This window comes from Staurois parvus, unplaced genomic scaffold, assembly GCF_062004578.1.
Source record: "Staurois parvus isolate SC_StPar_1 unplaced genomic scaffold, SC_StPar_1.0 ptg003864l, whole genome shotgun sequence".
Classification (NCBI taxonomy): Eukaryota; Metazoa; Chordata; class Amphibia; order Anura; family Ranidae; genus Staurois; species Staurois parvus.
In genome coordinates this window covers 2,023-29,215 of record NW_028321659.1, presented here as the reverse complement: position 1 = coordinate 29,215, position 27,193 = coordinate 2,023, and the positions used below count along the sequence as shown (strand labels likewise).

The 27,193-nt window shown below is 44.6% G+C and overlaps 1 protein-coding gene across 1 annotated transcript; it reads left to right on the top strand.

Moving 5' to 3' along the window:
- Positions 1 to 82: 82 nt before the first annotated feature.
- On the top strand, positions 83 to 27,193 carry LOC149427331 (stomatin-like protein 2, mitochondrial; the record flags this gene model as incomplete). Its single annotated transcript, XM_089668120.1, has 6 exons — positions 83 to 221; positions 1,032 to 1,184; positions 3,979 to 4,078; positions 10,752 to 10,810; positions 19,742 to 19,843; positions 27,017 to 27,193. Coding segments are annotated over exons 1-6 (633 nt in total), but the record flags the coding sequence as incomplete, so codon positions are not given.

Sequence of the window (27,193 nt, the reverse complement as noted above, 5' to 3'; positions counted from 1 at the left end):
CAGCATGGCGCCGGCAGCAGTTCGCCGCCAACCACATCATGGCGGCGCCTCTCACTATGGAAACACGGAAACTCGCCTGCCAACCAGTGTCGTCATCAGGCGGAGACCGGCTCAGCCTCAGTGGGGACGTCATCGGGCGGTGCCAGAGTGGTGTGCACACTGCGAACGGGAGTTAGGAGATGCTGAGAATGTCAAGGCTGGCCTTGAGCGCCCGACTGAGGGTGAGGGGACACCGAGCACTATGGGGGAGGACATCTGACATTGTGTGCTACATTGACATTGCACCTGTTCACACTGACCCGCCCCCCCAAAACAAGAGTCCTCACCGACCTCTGACCCCAAGTGCTAAGACTTCACTGACCTTTGACCCCCACCACATTGTCCTTGCTCACCTCTGACCCCCAGCATGGGGTCATCACCAACCTCTGAATCCAAGTCCTAAGTCTTCACTGACCTCTGACGCCCAAGACGGGGTCCTCTCTGACGCCCAAGATGGGACGCTCTACGAGCTCCGATGCCCAACACAGGGTCCTCTCCGATGCCCAAGATGGGGTCCTCTCCTACGCCCAAGACGGGATGCACTCCGAGCTCCCATGCCCAATACAGGGTCATCTCCGACGCCCAAGACCGGATGCTCTCTGAGCTCCTATGCCCAATACAAGTTCCTCACCGACATCCGATGCTCAAGATGGGGTCCTCTCCGAAGCCCAAGACAAGGGTTTTTTCCAACGCCCAAGACTGGATGCTGTTCGACCTCTGATGCCCAACACAGTCTCCTCACCAGCCTCCGACACCCAAGACGGGGTCCTCTCCGACTCCCAAGGCGGTGTCCTCCCCAACCTCCGACACCCAAGATGGGGTCCTCACTGACCTCCAACGCCCAAGACGGTGTCCTCTCTGACCTCCAACACAGGGTCCTTGTCGACCTCCGATGCCCAAGACAGGGGTCCTCTAGAACTTCCTTGTTCTCTGCCAGGTGTCACCAGGTTAGACTCTATTTGTTGTCTTACACTCTCCTCTCTCCTCTGCAGGGCGATCAGATCAACTCCACCAAGTCTTGGAACAGGCAGTTTCAGCGAGGTTCCGCCTTCAAATTGCCAAGGAACTTAGGGGTTCTCTTCGTACCCCAGCAGGAGGCCTGGGTGGTGGAGCGTATGGGTCGCTTCCTACGGATCCTGGAGCCCGTACGTTCTCAGCACACACATTTTTACACACATTTAATAAATACAGATACTAAGAAAAGCTATAACTTTATCAATTCTGACTTCCCAGGATAGTTGTAATGCAAGATGGTTATAGAGAGTACAGTTACGTAGTTAGTCTGGCTGAAAAAAAGACAAAAGTCCATCTAGTTCAACCGTAGAAAAATTTTTAAAAGTTATAATCCTACACCCACAGTTGATCCAGAGGAAGGAAAATGACCCAGCAAAGCACGATCCAATTTGCTCCTGCAGGGGAAAAAATTCCTTCCTGATCCCCCGAGAGGCAATCGGATATTCCCTGGATCAACTTTCCCTATAAATGTTATATCCAGTTATATTCTGTGTATCCAAGAAACAATCCAGGACTTTCCTACAGCAATCCACTGAGCTGGCCACAACCAACTCTTGAGGGAGTCTATTCCACATTCTCACAGCTCTTACTGTGAAGAAACCTTTCCGTATTTGGAAATTAAATTTCTTTTCCTCCAGACGTAAAGAGCGCCCCCTTGTCCTCTGTGATGATTTCAGGGTGAATAACTCTACACCGAGTCCACTATATGAACCACTGATGTATTTATACATGGTGAGCATATCCCCCCCTTATGTATTATACATGGGGATCATATCCCCCCTTATGTATTATACATGGAGATCATATCCCCCCTTATGTATTATACATGAGGATCATATCCCCCCTTATGTATTATACATGGAGATCATATCCCCCCTTATGTATTATACATGGAGATCATATCCCCCCTTATGTATTATACATGGAGATCATATCCCCCCTTATGTATTATACATGGAGATCATATCCCCCCTTATGTATTATACATGGAGATCATATCCCCCCTTATGTATTATACATGGAGATCATATCCCCCCTTATGTATTATAGATGGTGATCATATCCCCCCTTATGTATTATACATGGAGATCATATCCCCCCTTATGTATTATACATGGAGATCATACCCCCTTATGTATTATACATGGAGATCATATCCCCCCTTATGTATTATACATGGTGATCATATCCCCCCCTTATGTACAGTGAAGGAAATGCGTATTTTCTCCCCTGCTGATGTTGAATGTTCGCCCCTCACAAAGAAATGATCGGTCTAAAAATCGAATGTTCAGTGTATTGTAACACAGAATAGCAACAAGAAATTCAGCAGAAATGCGTCTAACAAATGCTGACTGATTTGCATGTTCATGAGGGAAATAAGGATTTGATCCCCTTCACAAAACATGACTTAGTACTTGGTGGCCAATCCCTTGTTGGCAATCACAGAGGTCAGACGTTTCCTGGAGTTGGCCCCCAGGTTCCCACACATCTCAGGAGGGATTTTGGCCCACTCCTATTGGCAGATCCTCTCCAAGTCATTAAGGTTTGGTGGCTGATGTTTGGCAACTCGAACTTTCAGCTCCCTCCACAGATTTTCAATCGGATTAAGGTCTGGAGACTGGCTAGGCCACTCCAGGACCTTAATGTGCTGCTTCTTGAACCACTCCTTTGTTGCCTTGGCCGTGTGTTTTGGGTCATTGTCATGCTGGAACATCCATCCACCACCCATTTTCAATGCCCTGGCTGAGGGAAGAAGGTTCTCACCAAAGATTTGATGGTATATTGCCCCGTCCATCGTCCCTTTGATGCGGTGCAGTTGTCCTGTCCCCTTAGCAGAAAAACATCCCCAAAGCAGAATGTTTCCACCACCATGTTTCACATTTGGGATGGTGTTCTTGGGGTCATAGGCAGCATTCCTCCTCCCCAAAACATGGCGAGTCAAGTTGATGCCAAAGAGCTGGATTTTGGTCTCACCTGACCACAACACTTCCCACCAGTCCTCCTCTGCATCATTCAGATGTTCAGTGGCAGACTTCAGACGGGCCTGGACATGTGCTTTCTTGAGCAGAGGGACCTTGCGGGCACTGCAGGATTTCAGTCCTTGTCGGCGTAGTGTGTTACCAATTGTTTTCTTGGTGACTGTGGTCCCAGCTGCCTGGAGATCATTGACAAGATCCTCACGTGTAGTTCTGGGATGATTCCTCACTGTTCTCATGATCATTGACACTCCATGAGGGGAGATCTTGCATGGTGCACCAGACCTAGGGAGACTGACACTTGTTTGGTGTTTCTTCCATTTGTGAATGATTGCACCAACTGTTGTCACCTTCTCACCAAGCTGCTTGGCCATAGTTTGGTAGCCCAGTCCAGCCTTGTGTAGGTCTACCATCTTGTCCCTGACATCCTTGGACAGCTCTTTGGTCTTTGCCATGGTGGAGAGTTTGGAATCTGATGGTTTGATTGCTCCTGTGGACAGGTGTCTTTTATACAGGTAACAGAATGAGATTAGCAGCACTCCCTTTAAGAGCCTGCTTCTAATCTCAGCTTGTTACCTGTATGAAAGAAACCTGAGAGCCAGAAATCCTGCTGAATGATAGGGGATCAAATACTTATTTCCCTCATGAACATGCAGATCAGTCATTTGTTAGACGCATTTCTGCTGAATTTGTTGTTGTATTCTGTCTCTCAGTGTTACAATACAGCGAACATTCGATTTTTAGACCGATCATTTCTTTGTGAGGGGCGAACATTCAACATCAGCAGGGGAACAAATACTTATTGCCTTCACTGTATGTGTGCCAGGTCAGCGGGATCCAGGTAAATGTGCCTATTGATATTCTGATCTAATGGCTGTTCTGATGATGAAAGGGATGGAAGATTGTTTTGGTCTTTGTCATCACTCGGATTATCTGGCCTTCTTTGCAGGGATTGAACATTGCCATTCCATTGGTGGACAAAGTCCGCTATGTGCAGGTCTTGAAGGAAATCGTCATCAATGTTCCAGAGCAGTCCGCTGTATCTCTGGGTAAGTGTTAAAGATGAACTTCACTCTTTCTATAAAGTGGTTGTAAAGGCTGAAGGTTTACAATGTGTGATGGAAAAAAAAAACCTTCTGCGTGTAGCAGCTCCCCTGACCTGACCCCCATCCTGATCTAGTGACGTTCACAAGAGCCTTGGTTCTCCAGGAACTCTCACTCCTGATTAGCTGAGCCACTGGCTCCCACTGCTGTCAATCAAAGCCAGTGAACGGACACGCAGAGCCCTGGCTCAGGAGCGCTCCTGCTCGGGTGCCCCCATAGCAAATTGCTTGCTGTGGGGCACCCGACAAGAGGGAGGGGCCAGGAGCGCCAAGGGGGAAACCGGGATGAGGAGGATACGGGCTGCTCTGCACAAAACCACTGCACACCGCAGGTAAGTATATCATGTTTGGTATTAAAAGAATACCAAATGAAAAATCAGCAGCTACAAATAATGACTTTTACCAAACAGGTACATACCAGGCCATGGAGTCCAGCGATTTCCTCCCCGGGTTTCGGTGTCCCCATCTTGAAAGTGGAAATCATGCGGTGCTCTGAGACTGGTCCTGCAGCCTCCTGGGACATGTGATGTGTCCTAGGAGGCTGCAGGCCCAAGATGATGTAAAGAGGAAGTGGGAGCTGGTCCCTGTCAAAAAAATGGTCCACAGAGGCTGAAACTAGCTGACCCCAAAAAGTATTCTGTCGGTGGGAGACATCACTTCCTTGTCACTGTGTACATCAAAACAAAACTACTTTTTCCAGCAAATAAAATATAAATAGGTAGGCGCTACGTTTGCTCAAACCATAAACCTCGTATAGTGCAATAAGTACAAGATTAGTACCACCTGAGGGTTATCTCAATTTTGGTCCATGCAAAAAAAAAATGTTTGGACTACAGCACCTGGTATTCCCAGGCGGTCCCCCATCCAGGTATTAACCAGGTCCAACCCTGCTTAGCTGCCAAGATCAGACAAGATCGGGTGCTTTCAGGGTGATGAAGCTCCCTTGTCTCCTCCTCCCATGCTCGTCTCCAGAGCTTTCCCCATCCTCTGGAACTCTCTACCCCAATTTATTAGACTATCGCCTACTCTGCTCACTTTTAGGCGATCTCTGAAAACCTCTCTCTTCAGGGAAGCCTATCCTGCCCTCAGCTAATAATGGAATCTTCTACTCCTCCTACCAATCCATTCTCCACAGTTACTACCTTTTGTACCATTAGCCCCTCCCTCCTAGATTGTAAGCTCCCAGGATCAGGCCCTCTTATCCCTCTTGTATTGAACTGTATTGCTGCTGTATTGTCTCCCGTTATATTGTAAAGCGCTGAGCAAACTGTTAGCGCTATATAAATCCTGTATAATAATAATAATAATAATATAAATCCTGTATAATAATAATAATATATAAATCCTGTATAATAATAATATATAAATCCTGTATAATAATAATAATATATAAATCCTGTATTATAATAATAATATAAATCCTGTATAATAATAATATATAAATCCTGTATTATAATAATATATAAATTCTGTATAATAATAATAATAATAATATAAATCCTGTATAATAATAATAATATATAAATCCTGTATAATAATAATATATAAATCCTGTATAATAATAATAATATATAAATCCTGTATTATAATAATAATATAAATCCTGTATAATAATAATATATAAATTCTGTATAATAATATAAATCCTGTATAATAATATATAAATCCTGTATAATAATATTAATAATATATAAATCCTGTATAATAATAATATAAATCCTGTATAATAATAATATATAACTCCTGTATAATATATAAATCCTGTATAATAATATATAAATCCTGTATAATAATAATATATAAATCCTGTATTATAATAATATATAAATTCTGTATAATAATAATATATAAATCCTGTATTATAATAATATATAAATTCTGTATAATAATAATAATATAAATCCTGTATAATAATATATAAATCCTGTATAATAATATTAATAATATATAAATCCTGTATAATAATAATATAAATCCTGTATAATAATAATATATAAATCCTGTATAATAATATATAAATCCTGTATAATAATATATAAATCCTGTATTATAATATATAAATCCTGTATAATAATAATATATAAATCCTGTATTATAATAATAATAATATAAATCCTGTATAATAATAATAATAATATATAAATCCTGTATAATAATAATATAAATCCTGTATAATAATAATATATAAATCCTGTATAATAATAATATATAAATCCTGTATAATAATAATAATATATAAATCCTGTATAATAATATATAAATCCTGTATAATAATAATATTTAAATCCTGTATTATAATAATAATAATATAAATCCTGTATAATAATATATAAATCCTGTATTATAATAATAATAATATAAATCCTGTATAATAATAATATATAAATCCTGTATTATAATAATATAAATCCTGTATAATAATAATATATAAATCCTGTATAATAATAATATATAAATCCTGTATAATAATAATATATAAATCCTGTATTATAATAATAATAATATAAATCCTGTATAATAATATATAAATCCTGTATTATAATAATAATATAAATCCTGTATAATAATAATATATAAATCCTGTATAATAATATATAAATCCTGTATTATAATAATAATAATATAAATCCTGTATTATAATAATAATATATAAATCCTGTATAATAATAATATATAAATCCTGTATTATAATAATATATAAATCCTGTATAATAATAAAAATAATAATAATAATGTGGCCGTGGGCAGCTAAATGTGCTTGGACCAAAAAGATATTGTAACCCCTCCGTATAGGAATTCAACCAATAGTGAACATGTGAAGTAAATAATAAACAAAGTGAATATAATGACAACTCTGGTAACTGCCCCTAAATAGAGTAATAGAAAATTCCAAAGAGGGTCAAAAAAATAAAAAAACTTGAAAAAAAATAAAAAAAAAATCTAAAAAATAAATGTGACTGTGATCTTCACCGCGCGTTCTGTAAGTATAGATGACTCGGTCACCAGATCCTTTGACTCCAGTTATGGTGGTCAAATGCGTCTTTGGGTATATAGGGAACCACCCTTTCTTGTTGGATTCTCCATTTTTCTCCCTCTAAATCTCCATGGATTATAGCCAGATATAAGGGATTCCGAAGGTTTTCCAGTAATATATTTTAGGTTGGTTTTACATATTCCTCCCATGGGAATGCAGCCGGCCAATGAATGAATCAGACAAGTGAAGAGTTTATCTAAGTGTAGTACTTTAACCCCTTGACGCTGACATCACACAAATATGTGGCCTCACAGAACTGGGATTTTTTCCGTGGGGGTCGCATATTTGTGTACCTGTCTTTCTGCGCGGCGCGCTCCCAGCACAAAGACCGCGGTGTCACTGAGAGCCCCGTGTCCCGTTCTAACGATCGGGACCCGGGACTCCCGATTCCAGGTCACATGATCGCTGTGATAGCCTCTGATTGGCTATCACAGTGATCAGTCACTGTACATCTTTTGCGGTCCGTGTATTGCTAGCCACACACAGGGATTTTGGTTCTAAGATTTTCATTTGAAGAACGTTCGATTTTCTTAACATTAGCGGGGTCAAATTGATCATTTTCGACCAAAATTTGAACGCAGAATAAAAAGATTTTCTCGGTCGAACAAATTTTCCGCTAGTGTATGCGGTCTTCGTTCAGAAATGACATGCATTTTAAAATCGAATGTTAACCTCTTCACGCCGGCCAAACGCAAATGTGTAGCCTCCCGGCGTCTGGGCCTAGACGCCGAGCGGCCGCACATTTGCGTTCTATTGAAAAAGTACATATGTGCTGAAAGCGCGCATGTCCAGGTACTCACGGAAAGGTCCCGATCTCCTATTTCGATCGGGACCTCTCCCGGTCATGTGATGGCGCGTCACGGTGGTCACATGACCCTAAACCCCGCCCCGGCTTCGCGTCGGGGCAACCCAACCGTTTAAGGGTTTCAAAAGCTGGGGCAGGGTTTAGGGTCATGTGACCACCGTGACGCGCCGTCACATGATCGGGAGAGGTCCCAATCGAAAGAGGAGATCGGGACCTCTCCCGATCATGTGACGGCGCGTCACGGTGGTCACATGACCCTAAACCCCGCCCCGGCTTCTGAAACCCTTAAAGGGTCGGGAGGCGCCGGCGCGAAGGGGTTAAAAGCAAATTACATTTTCGAACGACATTCGCCGATTTTTGAAATGTACAAATATTCGTACGTCCACCGATAAGGGAAGCCACGTCTGGCAGGGGGTTGTTTCTTACCTAATGCCTAGTACACACAAAATCGGATGAAAATACCGCTTTCCAAGCAATCGACAGTCCGGTCGTCAGTACGCAGCTTTCGAGAAATGGTCACGGCAGTTCCTGCATAATTATCCGAAGGGACAAACATGAAAAGTTTTCACGTACGATAGCAGAACGAACCATTTTCATTTAATCGGTTCAATATTTGTGTGGAATCGAGTGACCAAGGCTGCGCATGCTCAGAAATGAAAGGATGCATTACAATACATTACACTAGGGATGCACCAAAATTCCGGTGGCCGAAAAATAAAATAAAGCACCGATACAGGTGCCGAAAAAATCCCGCCCCTCAAAGCCGCCGCCCGCCCGCCGCTCGGTAGTTCAGTCTTACCTGAGAAACCATCGATCCCGGCGCTGGGCATAGAGATGAGTGGAGGAAAGATGGCCGCCACTCCTCTCTATGCCCTTAGAGGACTGGAGCGATGTCACTTCGGGTTCCGACCATTTTTATTTATTTATTTTTTTTTTAAAGCACTAGATCAGTGCTTCTTTTTTTGATCCAATGCTTTACATTGCAGAGGAGAGATGTGGGGTCTTGACCCCATATCTCTCCATAAAGAGGACCTGTCATTAATTATGTCTTATTGACCCCATATCCCTCCATAAAGAGGACCTGTCACTAATTATGTCTTATAGACCCCATATCTCTCCATAAAGAGGACCTGTCACTAATTATGTCTTATTGACCCCGCATCTCTCCATAAAGAGGACCTGTCACTAATTATGTCTTATTGACCCCATATCTCTCCATAAAGAGGACCTGTCACTAATTATGTCTTATTGACCCCATATCTCTCCATAAAGAGGACCTGTCACTAATTATGTCTTATTGACCCCATATCTCTCCATAAAGAGGACCTGTCACTAATTCTATCACCAGGGATGTATGCATTTCTTGTGATAAGAATAAAAGTGATTACAATTTTTTTTAAAAGGAACAGTGCAAAAAAAAAAAAAAAGTAAATACATTTTTTAAAAAGTTTAAAGTGCCCCCATGGTGAACGCATATGTAGGCCATGCCCACATATGTAAATGGTGTTCAAACCACACACATGAGGTATCTCCACAAACGTCAGAGCAAGAGCAATAATCCTCGCACTAGACCTCCTCTGTAACGTCACATTGCTAACCTGTAGATATTTTTAAAGCATCACCCATGGAGATTTTTAAGTACCGCAGTTTCACGCCATTGCACCAGCGTGTGCAATTTTAAAGCGTGACATGTTGGGTATCTATTTACTCGCCGTAACATCCTCTTACATATTTTACAAAACAGTTGAGGTATATATTTTTATATGTTTTTTTTTTAATCAAAGTGTATTTTTTTTTCCAAAAAATATATATTAATTTTTACAAACTGCGCATTTCGGTTTCGGCTTTCGGCCAAGTGCATTTTGAAGTTTCGGTTTCGGCACCAGATTTTTCATTTCGGTACACCACTACATTACACCACTTCCGAACTTGTCGTACGAGAATTTTTGTAACCTCTTCATTTTTGATATGAGAAAAAAAAAAAGACGATCGTTCGTCCGATCATCTCATTGCCTGTAGTAGGGTTTAGTGAGGCCCCAGACTAAATCTCGCACATCTTTTTTGACAGGCGAGAGGGGGCAGCTTCTTCTGTAATCTCCAGAGGCCACATAAATCCCTGAGTGACTGTCACCTGGCTCTCGGCCTCTCTGCTCTCTTGTGTTTTAGGTTTTCGTTCAATAGACTCCTGTAGGATGACGTCGATTATCACCAGATTATCAGTCCTCGCTCGATCCCTCAGTGAGGGATAGATCAGACTCCAGAAATGAACTGAACACGGGGCAGCACAGTGGCTAAATGGTTAGCACTTCCGCCTGGCAGTACTCGGGTCGTTGGTTTGAATCCCAACCACGGTACCACCTGCCTGGAGTTTGCATGTTCTCCCTGTGCCTGCGTGGGTTTCCTCTGGGTACTCTGGTTTCCTCCCACACTCCAAAGACATGCTGGTAGGTGAATTGGCTCCTGTCTAAATTGTCCCTAGTAGGTGTATGTATGAATGTGAGTTAGGGACCTTAGATTGTACGTTCCTCGGGGGCGGGGACTGATGTGAATGTACAATATATATGTAAAGCGCTGCGTAAATTGAAGGCGCTATAGAAGTACCTGAAATAAATAAATCACTTATGAGCCGGTCTGGGCTAGGTGTGGCAGAGTACTTAACCCGTTACCCACCTGCCTGCGAGCTGATCAACCCCCATAACTCCCATTACAGTTACTCTCCGCTTTGTTATAATAAATAGTAGCACAGTTATACATCTCATTTGCTTTTATTCTGTTTGCAGACAACGTCACTTTACAGATAGACGGCGTCCTGTACCTGCGAATTCTGGATCCCTACAAAGTAAGATCTTCGATTGTTCATGGAGCACCGCCTTTTTCTTAAAATGTACTTTTATCAGTAAGCCCTTGTTCACACTGAATGCGACTTTCAAATCGCACTACTTCACTTGATTTCAAAGCTGCAGATCAGTGCGATTTGTACCTCCAATTTCACTGGGGCTTGCAACTTCATTTAACCTCTTCACGCCGGCCGAACGCAAATGTGCGGCCTCCCGGCATCTGGGCCTAGACGTCGAGCGGCCACACATTTGTGTTCTTTAAAAAAAAAAACATATGTGCTGAGAGTGCGCACCCTGCGTGCTCCCAGCACACATGTCCAGTACTCACGGAAAGGTCCCAATCTCCTCTTTCGATTGGGACCTTTCCCGATCATGTGGCGGCGTGTCACGGCGGTCACATGACCCTAAACCCCGCCCCGCCTCTGGCTTCTGAAACCCTTAAAGGGCCGGAGGCACCAAGGGGTTAACAGAAGTCAATGCAAGTCGTAATGAAACTTGGGGGAAAAAAAGCAATGCAGAAACTATTTTTGAAATCTCGCGACTTCAAATCACACTGATTAAGACCATGCCATAGAAATACAGTCGATGCGAATTCAGGTGTGATTTGTAAGTCGCATGTTGCACCTGAAGTCGCACCAGTGTAAACCAGGGCTTAACCACTTCAAGTCCGGACACTTTCACCCCCTTCCTGCCCAGGTCAATCTTCAGCTTTCAGTGCTATTACACTTTGACTGACAATTGCGCGGTCATGCAACACTGTACCCATATGACATTTTTAGCATTTTTTGAGACAGATAAAACTTTATTTTGGTGGTATTTATTTACCGCTGGGATTTTAATTTTTTTTGCTATATAAATAAAAAAGTCCAAAAATTTCAAAAAAAGTGTTTTTCTTATACAATTTTGCAAATAAATAATCTTTCTTTATAAATCTTGGCCAAAATGTATTCATCTATCTTTTTGGTACAAAAAATAGTCCAAATTAGTTTATAACCAAAAATTACAATTTTTTTAAAATTTTTTTTTACATTTTTATTATATATTTTTTATATTATTATGTTTTTTGGTTTTTAACATACTGTCACCCTAGCAGTACAGTGTCACCATAGTAACACTGTACTGCTTGTGGGGGGTGATGAAGATTTTTTTTTTTGTAACACAGATTACTTTTACACCATAAAGGCTGTAAAAGCAATCATTTCTCCTTCTCTCTGGCTGTATTCTTGCAGCCATTGAGAAATACTGTGAGAGCTGTGATTGGTCACAGCTTGTCACATGGTACAAGGCTGTTGTGAATAGCCCTGTACCATGTGATCTCTGTGATCATTCACAGATTTCACATGTAGTAAGCAATGATGTCAGAAGTGACATCTTGCTTACTATTCATGTGATCACTGATTGGCCAATCTGCGATCACATGATCGGGACCTCACACAGAGGTCCCGTACAGCGATCAGTGTTCCACTGTGTCCTCCGGACACAGCGGGCACTGGATCGCAGTGCTGCGCGATCTCAGGGAGCGTGCACAGCCTATAAATGTATTGGGATTTTTTTTAAGCAAAGATATGTAGCAGAATACAGTTTGGCCTAACTGTATGATGAAATATGTTTTTTGTTTTTATTTTTCTTACTAGATATGTTTTATAGCAAACAATAAAAATAGTTTTTTGGGTTTTTTTATTTTTCGGCCATTTTTTGCGATACTTAAACTGACAATTGCGCGGCCGTGCAGCGCTGCACCCAAATGAATCTGAAGTCCTTTTTTTCCCACAAATAGAGCTTTCTTTCGGTGGTATTTGATCGCCTGTGTGGTTATCTTTTGCACTATAAATAAAAAAAAGATTTTGGAGAATTTTGAGAAAAAAACCCAATATTTTTTACTTTTTACTTTTTGATGCCGGCGCCTTCCAGCCCTTTAAGGGTTTCAGAAGCCGGGAGGCGGGGCGCAGTTTTAGGGTCATGTGACTGCCGTGATTCGCGGTCACGTGATCAGGAAAGGTCCCCATCGAAAGAGGAGATCGGGACCTTTCCGTGAGTACCGGACATGTGTGCTGGGAGTGCAGGGCGCACGTTCTCAGCACATATGTTTTTCTTAATTACACGTAAATGTGCGGTCGCTCGGTGCCAAGGCCCAGATGCCGGGAGGTCGCACATATGCGTGCCGCTGGCGCCAAGAGGTTAAACATGTCCAGTAAAAATCAAATTTCGTCATAAATTTAGGCCAAAATGTATTCTGCTCCGTGTCTTTATTAGCAAAAATCCCAATACGTGTAAATTAATTGGTTTACGTGAAAGTTATAGCGTTTACAAATGGCAGTATATATACTGGAATTTAAAAAAAATAGATATTTTTTTACTAATGGTGGCGATCAGCACTTTTTAGCAGGACTGATGGACTGCGACAGGCATTCTGACACTGGGGGGGGGGGGGGGGGGGGGAACTGACTTGGTGTCACTGACATCTCCAATGATACCAATACAGTGATCAGTGCTAATAAAAAGCACTGACACTGTACTAATGGCACTGGGCAGGAAGGGGTTAACGTGGGGAGATCAAAGGGTTAACTGTGTGCTGTTTCACTGTGTGAGTGTTTCACTGTAAGCACACTGCTTTGTATTGCGGTGCTATGCAGAGCCATACAAAGCAGTGTGCAGGAGCTGGCAGGAGAGAGATCTGTGTTTACATACAGGTCTCTCACCTGTCGGAGATACTAGGTGATCACCAGGTACCGGCACAAAGTCACCGGCCGGGACCCAGTGATTGACAGCCGGGGCCGTGAATGGTGGCGCGCCCCCTGCCCGAAACTTCAAAATCACAAATATGTATGCATGATTTTAAACACCCGTCCCGCCCTGTAGCAGTATTTTTGCTATAGGGCGGCTCGGAATCAGTTAAACAGGCAGAGATAAATGTAGGGAAGCCTGCCTTAGTAATGTGGTGTGAGCCGTTTTCTCTAATCATCTTCCAGGACAGAGAGAATGGCTCTGCCCACCTAAAACAGGAAAACAAGGCTCCCATGTTATGAAAACGTCCAACCAGCCTGTCTGCCTCAAATATTTGGGTTTTTGGGGCAAGCAGGAGCATCTTCAGAAGATTTTGTTATTATTATGGCCTGGCTTTTCCAGTTTTGTTGGGAAAAAAAAATAAATCTGCTCATATAGTTTACTATATGAATTGCAGACTGATCTGGCATGTTTCAGTTCCGTACAAATTGAGACATTAACCGCAGAAATACTGCTACAGGGCGCATGGGTGCGCAAAATCACATGTATATATACGTGATTCGCGCTCCCACGGGCCGGGGTGGGGGGGACGCTCGCGCTCACCGACCTGCGGGTGCCGTGATTTGATCCCCAAGGGATCAATCATCCGATTTAGGCCAGTGATGGTCGGCCTAAGTCAGGTGATCAATCCCTGTCCTATCAGGGATCTTCCTGTACCTGTGTGTACAGTTACACAGGTAGAGGAAGTGATGAAATCGTCTCTCTGGGCACATTCCATCCCAGAGAGAGAAGAAAGAAGAGACTGCGAGTAAAACTGCACACTTGCACACAGAACACTTTAGGACACATCTTAACCCCTTGATCGCCCCCCCCCCCCCCCAGTTATTCCCTTCCCTTATTGCCTTGTCACCAGTGTCATTAGTACAGTGTACAGACTTTGTGCTGATCAATGTATTGGTGTCACCGGCGACTTCAGATAGAGATAGCGTCAGATTGCCCGTCAGTACACCAATAATCACATTTAACCCCTTGATCGCCCCCCCCCCCTGTTATCCCCTTCACTGCCCTGTTACCAGTGTCATTAGTACAGTGTACAGACTTTTTGCTGATCACTGTATTGGTGTCACCGGCGACTTCAGATAGAGTTAGCGTCAGTTAGCGCCCCTCCCAGATAGCGTCAGATTGCCCGTCAGTACACCAATAATCACATTTAACCCCTTGATCGCCCCCCCCCCCAGTTATCCCTTTCACTGCCCTGTTACCAGTGTCATTAGTACAGTGTACAGACTTTGTGCTGATGACTGTATTGGTGTCACCAGCGACTTCAGATAGAGATAGCGTCAGATTGCCCGTCAGTACACCAATAATCACATTTAACCCCTTGATCGCTCCCCCCCCCCCCCCCCAGTTATCCCCTTCACTGCCCTGTTACCAGTGTCATTAGTAGAGTGTACAGACTTTTTGCTGATCACTGTATTGGTGTCACTGGCGACTTCAGATAGAGATAGGGTCAGATTGCCCGTCAGTACACCAATAATCACATTTAACCCCTTGATCGCCCCCCCCCCCCCCGTTATCCCCTTCACTGCCCTGTTACCAGTGTCATTAGTACAGTGTACAGACTTTTTGCTGATCGCTGTATTGGTGTCACCGGCGACTTCAGATAGAGTTAGCGCCAGTTAGCGCCCCTCCCAGATAGCGTCAGATTGCCCGTCAGTACACCAATAATCACATTTAACCCCTTGATCGCCCCCCCCCCCCCCCAGTTATCCCTTTCACTGCCCTGTTACCAGTGTCATTAGTACAGTGTACAGACTTTGTGCTGATGACTGTATTGGTGTCACCAGCGACTTCAGATAGAGATGGCGTCAGATTGCCCGTCAGTACACCAATAATCACATTTAACCCCTTGATCGCTTCCCCCCCCCCCCAGTTATCCCCTTCACTGCCCTGTTACCAGTGTCATTAGTACAGTGTACAGACTTTTTGCTGATCACTGTATTGGTGTCACCGGCGACTTCAGATAGAGATAGCGTCAGATTGCCCGTCAGTACACCAATAATCACATTTAACCCCTTGATCGCCCCCCCCCCCCCCCCCCCCCCAGTTATCCCTTTCACTGCCCTGTTACCAATGTCATTAGTACAGTGTACAGACTTTGTGCTGATCAATGTATTGGTGTCACCGGCAACTTCAGATAGCGTTAGCGTCAGTTAGTGCCCCTCCCAGATAGCGTCAGATTGTCCGTCAGTACAACAGTCATCACATTTAACCCCTTGATTGCCAGGAACAGGCTCACATACACAATAAACCTTCATTGATAGTGTCTGAACGGATCAATATCTTTGATCAGATCAGCACTATACCAGCGTTCACATTAGTATAGCGTCACCAAAAACGCAGCGTTAGCGGGATCAGCCCCGGAACCTGCGTTAAGCCCCTATGCTTACCCCCCCCTTCTCCCCCAGCAAGTGCAGTGTCAGTAGGTTACTATCTCATGATACATTACACACAAAACCGCAGTGTTCGCAGAATCAGGCCTGATCTCTGTTAGCACTTGCTGGTAAATTTTTTTTGTAGCGGTTCAAGCAGTCCCTGACAGCCAGGTGCTCTTTTTCCCGTGAGTCGCACTAGGTACCTATAAATTTGGTGGCCAAAATGTCAATGGAAAGGAATTCTGAGCATGTCAGATGACAGCGAAGGGGAAGCCTCACTGACTCAATCAGCCTCAGAATACAAACCTGTAGACAGCAGCGGCACCCTGACAGATAACTCAGACAATTGAGAAGAGGTCCCTGCTAAGATCAGGCATACCTGACCCCATTCCCAGGTTGCTGAGATGTTACAAATGCATGATGACTCTCATATGCAGCAGAGTGCCAGTACTAGTGCTGCTCTACATTTTGGTGAACTGGCGAGCACCAGCGGCCTCGTACATCCTGGTCTTTCACATACCAGCACTGCAGTATCACTTGGTGATGTGGCGAGTCCCATAAGTGCAGTAGCTGGTGCGGTGGTGAGCACAAGTAGTGTCCCGCAGCCACCAAGAATTCACAGACAGGCCCGTAGAGCCCCTAGTATCCTTCTGGATGTGCTGGCAAATCCCGATTGCAGCCCACAGATTCTGCAGCACCCGCACTTCCCCCATTCACTGCCCAATCTGGAATTCAGGTGGAAACAGCAAATTTAACTACTACCCTTGATTTTGTGGAGCTCTTTTTCATGGAAGATCTTTATGCATTGATTGTGGATCAAAGCAATTTATATGCACAACAGTTTATCACCGCCAACCCAAATGCAAACCTTGCCATACCATTCGCATGGAAACCTATTACGATTTCCGAATTTAACGTTTTTTTGGGCCTAACCCTCAAAATGGGCATTAATAAAAAAAATGAATTGCGGTTGTATTGGTCCACAGACCCGATTCATCATATGCCGTGTTCTCTGCTGCCATGGCCAGGCATAGATATGAGAATATAATGTGTTTTATGCATTTCAACGACAATACACTCTGTCATTCTCGGGGTGATCCTGAGTTTGACCGGCTCCACAAAAGTCGGCCCCTCGTAAATTACCTTAACCAAAAATTTGCAGATGTCTATACTCCCCAGCAAAACATCTGCGTTGATGAGTCCCTTGTTAATTTTTCTGGCCGCCTTGCATTCAAACAATTTCTCCCCAGCAAGTGTGCCAGATATGGGGTCAAGATGTAGAAGACCTCTGAGAGGACAACAGGCTATACTTATAAGTTTCAGATTTACGAGGGAAAAGATAGTCACGTGGAGCCCCCCGGATGCCCAGACTACATGGGGAGCAGTGGCAAGATAGTTTGGGACTTGGTGTCATCCTTTTTCCACATGGGGTACCACTTATACGTGGACAATTTTTATTCAAGCGTGCCACTATTTAGACATTTGTACAATCTTGGAATTGGCGCATGTGGCACCGTGTGACCAAATCGCCGGGGCTTCCCCCAATGATTTGTAAATATCCGTCTTAGAATGTGGGAAAAAACCTGCTTGAGAAATGGGGAATTCCTCGCAGTGAAGTTGGACAAACGGGATGTTTGCATCCTGTCTTCCATTCACGCAGATACGGCCATCCAAATTGCCGCGTGGTGTTGTTGAGAAGCCCCTCTGTGCCCACGACTATAACCTTAACATGGGAGGGGTGGACTACAACGACCAGATGATGAAGCCGTACTTAGTTTCTGGAAAAGCCAGTCGCTGGTACAAAAAAGTGTCAGTTTATTTCAACTGGCTCTATATAATGTTTTCATGCTTGGACAAATATGTATATAAACTGCCTCTCTGCTTGTGCGCGCTCCCTGGGACACAGTGGATCACCTGTGTGTGAAGTCCCGATCATGTGATCACTGATTGGCCAATCAGTGATCACATAAAGAGTAGTAAGCAAGATGTCACTTCCTGACATCATTGCTTACTACTAGTGAAATCTGTGAATGATCACAGAGATCACATGGTACAGGGCCATTCACAACAGCCTTGTACCATGTGACAAGCTGTGACCAATTACAGCTCACACAGTATTTCTCAATGGCTGCAAGAATGCAGCCAGAGAGAAGGAGAAATGATTGCTTTTACAGCCTTTATGGGTGTAAAGACAATCCGTGTAAGAAAAAAAAAAAATCTTCATCACCCCCACAAGTAGTACAGTGTCACTATGGTGACACTATACTATTAGGGTGACAGTATGTAAAAAATAAAAAAAACCATAAATTATATAAAAAAATAAAAATGTAAAAACATTTTTTGAAAAATTATAATTTTTTACTAAAAAGATAGATGAATACATTTTGGCCAAGATTTCTGAAGAAAGATTATTTATTTGCACAATTTTATAAGAAAAACACTTTTTTTTCAAAATTTTTGGACTTTTTCATTTATATAGCAAAAAAAAAAAAAAAAAAATCCCAGTAGTGGATAAAAACCACCAAAATAAAGCTTTATCGGTCTCAAAAAAATGCTAAAAAATTCATATGGGTACAGTGTTGCACGACTGCGCAATTGTCGTTCAAAATGTGATAGTGCTGAAAGCTGAAAATTGGCCTGGACAGGAAGGGGGGTGAAAGTGTCCGGACAGGAAGGGGGGAAAGTGTCCGGACTGGAAGGGGGTAAAAGTGTCCCGACTGGAAGGGGGTAAAAGTGTCCGGACTGGAAGGGGGTGAAAGTGTCCGGACTGGAAGGGGGTGAAAGTGTCCGGACTGGAAGGGGGGTGAAAGTGTCCGGACTGGAAGGGGGGTGAAAGTGTCCGGACTGGAAGGGGGGTGAAAGTGTCCGGACTGGAAGGGGGGTGAAAGTGTCCGGACTGGAAGGGGGGTGAAAGTGTCCGGACTGGAAGGGGGGTGAAAGTGTCCGGACTGGAAGGGGGGTGAAAGTGTCCGGACAGGAAGGGGGTAAAAGTGTCCGGACTGGAAGGGGGGTGAAAGTGTCCGGACAGGAAGGGGGGGAAAGTGTCCGGACAGGAAGGGGGTAAAAGTGTCCGGACAGGAAGGGGGGTGAAAGTGTCCGGACTGGAAGGGGGGTGAAAGTGTCCGGAGAGGAAGGGGGTGAAAGTGTCCGGACTGGAAGGGGGGTGAAAGTGTCCGGACTGGAAGGGGGGTGAAAGTGTCCGGACTGGAAGGGGGGTGAAAGTGTCCGGACTGGAAGGGGGGAAAGTGTCCAGACTGGAAGGGGGTGAAAGTGTCCGGACTGGAAGGGGGTGAAAGTGTCCGGAGTGGAAGGGGGGAAAGTTTCCTTACAGGAAGGGGGTAAAAGTGTCCGGACTGGAAGGGGGGGTAAAAGTGTCCGGACTGGAAGGGGGGGTAAAAGTGTCCGGACTGGAAGGGGGGTAAAAGTGTCCGGACTGGAAGGGGGGTGAAAGTGTCCGGACTGGAAGGGGGGTGAAAGTGTCCGGACTGGAAGGGGGGTGAAAGTGTCCGGACTGGAAGGGGGTAAAAGTGTCCGGACTGGAAGGGGGTGAAAGTGTCCGGACTGGAAGGGGGTGAAAGTGTCCGGACTGGAAGGGGGTGAAAGTGTCCGGACCGGAAGGGGGTGAAAGTGTCCGGACCGGAAGGGGGTGAAAGTGTCCGGACTGGAAGGGGTTAAACATGTTACATGAGATTTTTTTTTTTCCTTTTTAAAGTTTGTATAGATGAGGAATATTCTGTAGGCTCTCACCCCTTTCCTCAATGTTTCTGTCCGCAGGCCAGTTACGGGGTGGAGCACCCAGAGTACGCGGTGACGCAGTTAGCGCAGACCACCATGCGCTCTGAGCTGGGGAAACTGACACTGGACAAGGTGTTTCGGGTGAGTCTGCACATACTCTGCTCACTAATCATTCAGAGGTTTCTTGTTTTTTTTGTTTTTTTTCTGCTAACCGAAAGTTCAGTTTAATGTCCGATTGAACTTTCAGCTCAAATCAACTAAATGTATCCCAGGAGCATCAAAGCAAAAAGACTAGTAAAGTGTTTTTTGTTTTTTTTTAAATAAAGTAAGCGGCTACAGCCTCATCAGAAAATATGAAAAAGAGAGGAGGGCGCCTCTAAGTGCAGTGTTGACAGTTTATTAACCTCTTCACGCCGGCCGAATGCAAGTGTGCAGCTTCCCAGGGTCTGGGCCTAGACGCCGAGCGGACGCACATTTACGTTTTTTAAAAAAAGGACATATGTGCTGAGAGCGCGCGCCCCGCGTGCTCTCAGCACACATGTCCGGTACTTATGGAAAGGTCCCCATCTCCTCTTTCGATTGGGACCTTTCCCGATCATGTGACCGCCGTGACGCTGCGTCAAGGTGGTCACATGACCCTAAACCCCACCCCGCCTCCCGGCTTCTTAAACTCTTAAAGGGCCGGGAGGCGCAGGCGTGAAGGGGTTAATGAACAATCGATAAAGTGCACTTACAAGATAAATAGGCTCAGAGGTCTGAAGAAGGAGCCTACTGAGCATGCTCCGAAATGCGTTTCCGCCCCCCTTCACCTCCTACATCTGACTCTGCTCTCCAAGCCTCATTTTGATACAGAGGTACATCCTGGACTCTACTTCCTGATCCTATAGACAAGAGTTTGCTGCTGGACGGCTGGGTGTCTCACCTGGATCTTATTACACCACACCTGAGTCTTTTTAACTATGTATCTTGTAAGTGCGACTTATCTATTGTTCATTAACCCCTTGGCTCCGGCGCCTCCCGGCCCTTTAAGGGTTTCAGGAGGCAGGGCGGGGTACAGGGTCACGGCAGTCATATGATCAGGAAAGGTCCCGATCGAAAGAGGAGATCGGGACCTTTCCGTGAGTACCGGACATGTGTGCTGGGAGCGGGCAGGGCGCGTGCTCTCAGCACATATGTTTTTCTTCATTGCACGCAAATGTGCGGCCGCTTGGCGTCAAGGCCCAGACACCGGGAGGCTGCACATTTGCGTGCGGCCGGCGCCAAGAGGTTAATAAATTGTCAGTACTGCACTTAGAGGCGCCTTCCTCTCTTTTTCATGTTTACTGCATTAGAGCCTTGCTTCCACTCTAAGAAGAGCTGCCTACGTGTTACTGCTCCCATCCATCCATCCCTGATATCCATCCCTGATATCCATCTGGCACCTTTATCCTACAGCTGCAGAGGTTGGGCTGTAACAAGCGCGCCCTATATAATATACATAGGCTGATCAGAAAAGCCTGTCCCCTGCCACCATGCTACAATGAAGGACCCTTGCTTTCTGTAAGCAGCGGTCTCTCTGCGGAGGTCCAGCATTTTTCAGCCTGTCCTCTGCCAGCATGCTACAATGAAGGACCCTTGCTTTCTGTAAGCAGCGGTCTCTCTTCGGAGGTCCAGCATGCTTCAGCCTGTCCTCTGCCAGCATGCTACAATGAAGGAGCCTTGCTTTCTGTAAGCAGCGGTCTCTCTGCGGAGGTCCAGCATGCTTCAGCCTGTCCTCTGTCAGCATGCTACAATGAAGGAGCCTTGCTTTCTGTAAGCAGCGGTCTCTCTGCGGAGGTCCAGCATGCTTCAGCCTGTCCTCTGCCAGCATGCTACAATGAAGGAGCCTTGCTTTCTGTAAGCAGCGGTCTCTCTGCGGAGGTCCAGCATGCTTCAGCCTGTCCTCTGCCAGCATGCTACAATGAAGGACCCTTGCTTTCTGTAAGCAGCGGTCTCTCTGCGGAGGTCCAGCATGCTTCAGCCTGTCCTCTGCCAGCATGCTACAATGAAGGAGCCTTGCTTTCTGTAAGCAGCGGTCTCTCTGCGGAGGTCCAGCATGCTTCAGCCTGTCCTCTGCCAGCATGCTACAATGAAGGACCCTTGCTTTCTGTAAGCAGCGGTCTCTCTGCGGAGGTCCAGCATGCTTCAGCCTGTCCTCTGCCAGCATGCTACAATGAAGGAGCCTTGCTTTCTGTAAGCAGCGGTCTCTCTGCGGAGGTCCAGCATGCTTCAGCCTGTCCTCTGCCAGCATGCTACAATGAAGGACCCTTGCTTTCTGTAAGCAGCGGTCTCTCTGCGGAGGTCCAGCATGCTTCAGCCTGTCCTCTGCCAGCATGCTACAATGAAGGAGCCTTGCTTTCTGTAAGCAGCGGTCTCTCTGCGGAGGTCCAGCATGCTTCAGCCTGTCCTCTGCCAGCATGCTACAATGAAGGACCCTTGCTTTCTGTAAGCAGCGGTCTCTCTGCGGAGGTCCAGCATGCTTCAGCCTGTCCTCTGCCAGCATGCTACAATGAAGGAGCCTTGCTTTCTGTAAGCAGCGGTCTCTCTGCGGAGGTCCAGCATGCTTCAGCCTGTCCTCTGCCAGCATGCTACAATGAAGGACCCTTGCTTTCTGTTTTCTGGTTTAGGGTCATGTGACACGCCGTCACAGCGGTCACATGATCGGGAAAGGTACCGATTGAAAGAGGAGATCGGGACCTTTCCGTGAGTACTGGACATGTGTGCTGGGAGTGTGCAGGGCGCTCTCTCAGCACATTTTTTTTTTTAATAGAATGCAAATGTACGGCCGCTTGGCGTCTAGCCCCAGACGCCGGGATGACGCACATTTGCGTTCGACCAGCGCGAAGAGTTTAATGGTAAAATAAGAGTTCAAGAACTCTATTACTTTGAGGCGGATTGACTGATTGCTAACGCTGTCAGAGTGTGAGGAAAGTACTGCCAAGAACCCGCAGTTGTCAGAGCAGGGATTGGCACTGATGACCAGTGCCCAGCAGTGCCACCCACCTGTGCCCATCAGTGCAACCTGTCAGTGCTGCCTATCAGTGCCACCCACCAGTGCCACCCACCTGTGCCCATCAGTGCAACCTGTCAGTGCTGCCTATCAGTGCCACCCACCAGTGCCGCCCACCTGTGCCCGTCAGTGCCGCCTCAGTGCTATCAGTGCCACCTCATTAGTGCTGCCTATCAGTGCCGCCTCATCAACGCACATCAGTGAAGGAGAAAAATTACCTGTTTGCAAAATTTTATAATAGAAACACAGAAACTTTTTTTTTTTAAATTTTTTCCTCTTCTTTTTTTTTTTTTTTTGTTTATAGCTCAAAAATTAAAATTTCCAGCAGTGAGTACATGCCACCAAAAGAAAACTCTATTTGTGAGAAAAAAATGATGATAAAAATGTCATATGGGTACAGTGTTGCATGAGCGCGCAATTGTCATTCAAAGTGTGACAGCGCTGAAAGCTGAACATTGACCTGGACAGGAAGGGGGTATAAGTGTCTGGTAGGCGAGGGGTTAAATGGTAGCTTTTTCCAATTCCCTCCTGAAGTAAATCAGCAAAATGAGCAATTAGGACGGAGTCCCCTGAGTAGTGTGAGGGTACAGAAGGATAAGCAGGAGAGTCCACTGGACCTGCAGGAGCTGAATCCTGGCCGCTGATTGGCTGGTGAATATGTCAGCCATTTCCCTGTCTAGCAGGGAGGAAGCCTGGGAATCGTGGCCTGGTGACAGGGCTGCAGCCTGAGGAGGAGACCTGGTGGGGCTAGAGAGGGACCCAGAGGGAGCGGAGTGAACATGAGCCGGGGAGCCAGGGGGGGGCGTCACTATGCGTCCCAGGACTGGAGGAGGGGAGCTGGGCCCGCTGTGGTTTAGGCTGTTTTTCCTCAACAACTGAAGAGCTCCGGGAGACGGGGTCGGCTGCCATCTTGCCCCCCCCCTCCCTTCATTGTGGCGGCGTGGGAGCCGTCCGCAGATCTCCCAGCCGATTGGGTGGGCATCGGAGTTCCCCCACCCCCTCCGAAAGCAGGCCTTGTAAGTGGCAGGGAGGAATGGGGTCGGGAGCCGCAAATTATTCCCCCTAAGGAGCCGGGAATGTGCGGAGCGGCTAGATCTGCATCCGCTCCGGCTGCCCACGCATGCGCTCTCCCTCTGAAGCGGTCATTTTTCCATGTATGAGTTGATATGGCTTATCTAAGGTAGGAGGTAGAAGGGCTGCTTCTGATACAGCCAGGTATTTATGTAAGAGGAGAAGAGGGACATGGAGTGGAGGAGAACAACGGAGATACATTTATATATGATATTTTAAAGAGAACAGGAGGTGTGAGTTCTGGGAGCACTTAGGTGACACAACCTCTTCTCTCTTGAGAAGAGGAGATTAAGGGGGGATATGATCACCATGTATAATACATAAGGGGGGATATGATCACCATGTATAATACATAAGGGGGGATATGATCTCCATGTATAATACATAAGGGGGGGATATGATCACCATGTATAATACATAAGGGGAGGATATGATCACCATGTATAATACATAAGGGGGGATATGATCACCATGTATAATACATAAGGGGGGATATGATCACCGTGTATAATACATAAGGGGGGGATATGATCTCCGTGTATAATACATAAGGGGGGATATGATCTCCGTGTATAATACATAAGGGGGGATATGATCTCCATGTATAATACATAAGGGGGGATATGATCTCCATGTATAATACATAAGGGGGATATGATCACCATGTATAATACATAAGGGGGATATGATCTCCATGTATAATACATAAGGGGGGATATGATCTCCATGTATAATACATAAGGGGGGATATGATCTCCATGTATAATACATAAGGGGGGATATGATCTCCATGTATAATACATAAGGGGAGATATGATCTCCATGTATAATACATAAGGGGGGGGGTATGATCTCCATGTATAGTACATAAGGGGGGGTATGATCTCCATGTATAGTACATAAGGGGGGATATGATCTCCATGTATAATACATAAGGGGGGATATGATCTCCATGTATAATACATAAGGGGGGATATGATCTCCATGTATAATACATAAGGGGGGATATGATCTCCATGTATAATACATAAGGGGGGATATGATCTCCATGTATAATACATAAGGAGGGATATGTTCTCCATGTATAATACATAAGGGGGGTATGATCTCCATGTATAATACATAAGGGGGGATATGATCACCATGTATAATACATAAGGGGGGATATGATCTCCATGTATAATACATAAGGTGGGGGGATATGATCTCCATGTATAATACATAAGGGGGGATATGATCTCCATGTATAATACATAAGGGGGGATATGATCACCATGTATAATACATAAGGGGGATATGATCTCCATGTATAATACATAAGGGGGGATATGATCTCCTTGTATAATACATAAGGGGGGATATGATCTCCATGTATAATACATAAGGGGGGGGGGGTATGATCTCCATGTATAGTACATAAGGGGGGTATGATCTCCATGTATAGTACATAAGGGGGGATATGATCTCCATGTATAATACATAAGGGGGGATATGATCTCCATGTATAATACATAAGGGGGGATATGATCTCCATGTATAATACATAAGGGGGGATATGATCTCCATGTATAATACATAAGGAGGGATATGTTCTCCATGTATAATACATAAGGGGGGTATGATCTCCATGTATAATACATAAGGGGGATATGATCACCATGTATATTACATAAGGTGGGGGGATATGATCTCCATGTATAATACATAAGGGGGGAAATGATCTCCATGTATAATACATAAGGGGGGATATGATCTCCATGTATAATACATAAGGGAGGATATGATCTCCATGTATAATACATAAGGGGGGTATGATCTCCATGTATAATACATAAGGGGGGATATGATCTCCATGTATAATACATAAGGGGGGATATGATCTCCATGTATAATACATAAGGGGGGATATGATCTCCATGTATAATACATAAGGGGGGGATATGATCTCCATGTATAATACATAAGGGGGGATATGATCTCCATGTATAATACATAAGGGAGGATATGATCTCCATGTATAATACATAAGGGGGATATGATCTCCATGTATAATACATAAGGGGGGATATGATCTCCATGTATAATACATAAGGGGGGATATGATCTCCATGTATAATACATAAGGGGGGGATATGATCTCCATGTATAATACATAAGGGGGGATATGATCTCCATGTATAATACATAAGGGGGGATATGATCTCCATGTATAATACATAAGGGGGGATATGATCTCCATGTATAATACATAAGGGGGGGATATGATCTCCATGTATAATACATAAGGGGGGGATATGATCTCCATGTATAATACATAAGGGGGGATATGATCACCATGTATCATCACAGAGGACAAGGGGGCGCTCTTTACTTCTGGAGGAAAAGAAATGTAATCTCCTAACACGGAAAGGGTTCTTCACAGTAAGAGCTGTGAGAATGTGGAATAGACTCCCTCAAGAGTTTGTTGTGTCCAGCTCAGTGGATTGCTGTAGGAAAGTCCTGGATTCTTTCTTGGATACACAGAATATAACTGGATATAACATTTATAGGGAGAGTTGATCCAGGGAATATCCGATTGGCTCTCGGGGGATCAGGAAGTATTTTTTTCCCCTGCAGGAGCAAATTGGATCGTGCTTTGCTGGTTTTTTCCCTTCCTCTGTGTCAATTGTGGGTGTAGGATTATAACTTTTTTTTTTTTTTCTATGGTTGAACTGGATGGACTTTTGTCTTTTTTCAGCCAGACTAACTATGTAACAACATTGCCCGAAATGGATTTTAAGCATGAGCACTTTCAACATCAGTGGTGTTGGTCACACATGTGATATATGGATTGATCTATTGAATCAATTCTTTTGTATTTTGTTGTTAAGATCTATTTGAAATCATGATTTGCACAGCATCCCGTTCTATACTTAGTTTTATGTTTTATATGTATCAGCAGCTCTACATCATTTATTTTCATTATAAAGCAAATGCATTACTTTGTCATAAATCTGCCCCCACCCCTTCGCTTTTTATTGTTAAAGGGCCAGAAAAGAGTTGTGCAGCTCGTGTCCAGTGGAAAAATCTTCTGACTATTATCATTTTCATGAAGCTGTCAGTTTATTATGCTTTTGTGTGTTTTTTTTAGCTTTGCATCCATGTGGTGTTTGACTTCTTTCCCTTGTTACTATTAAATCCATGAACTGATTTTGCATTGATCATATATTTTTCAGGAGAGAGAATCTCTGAACGCCAACATTGTGGACGCAATAAACCAGGCCTCCGATTTCTGGGGGATCAAATGCCTGCGGTATGAGATTAAAGACATTAACGTGCCTCCTAAGGTCAGGGAGGCCATGCAGATGCAGGTAAAAATTGCAGGTCTGTTAAAAAAAAAAAAAAAAATGACT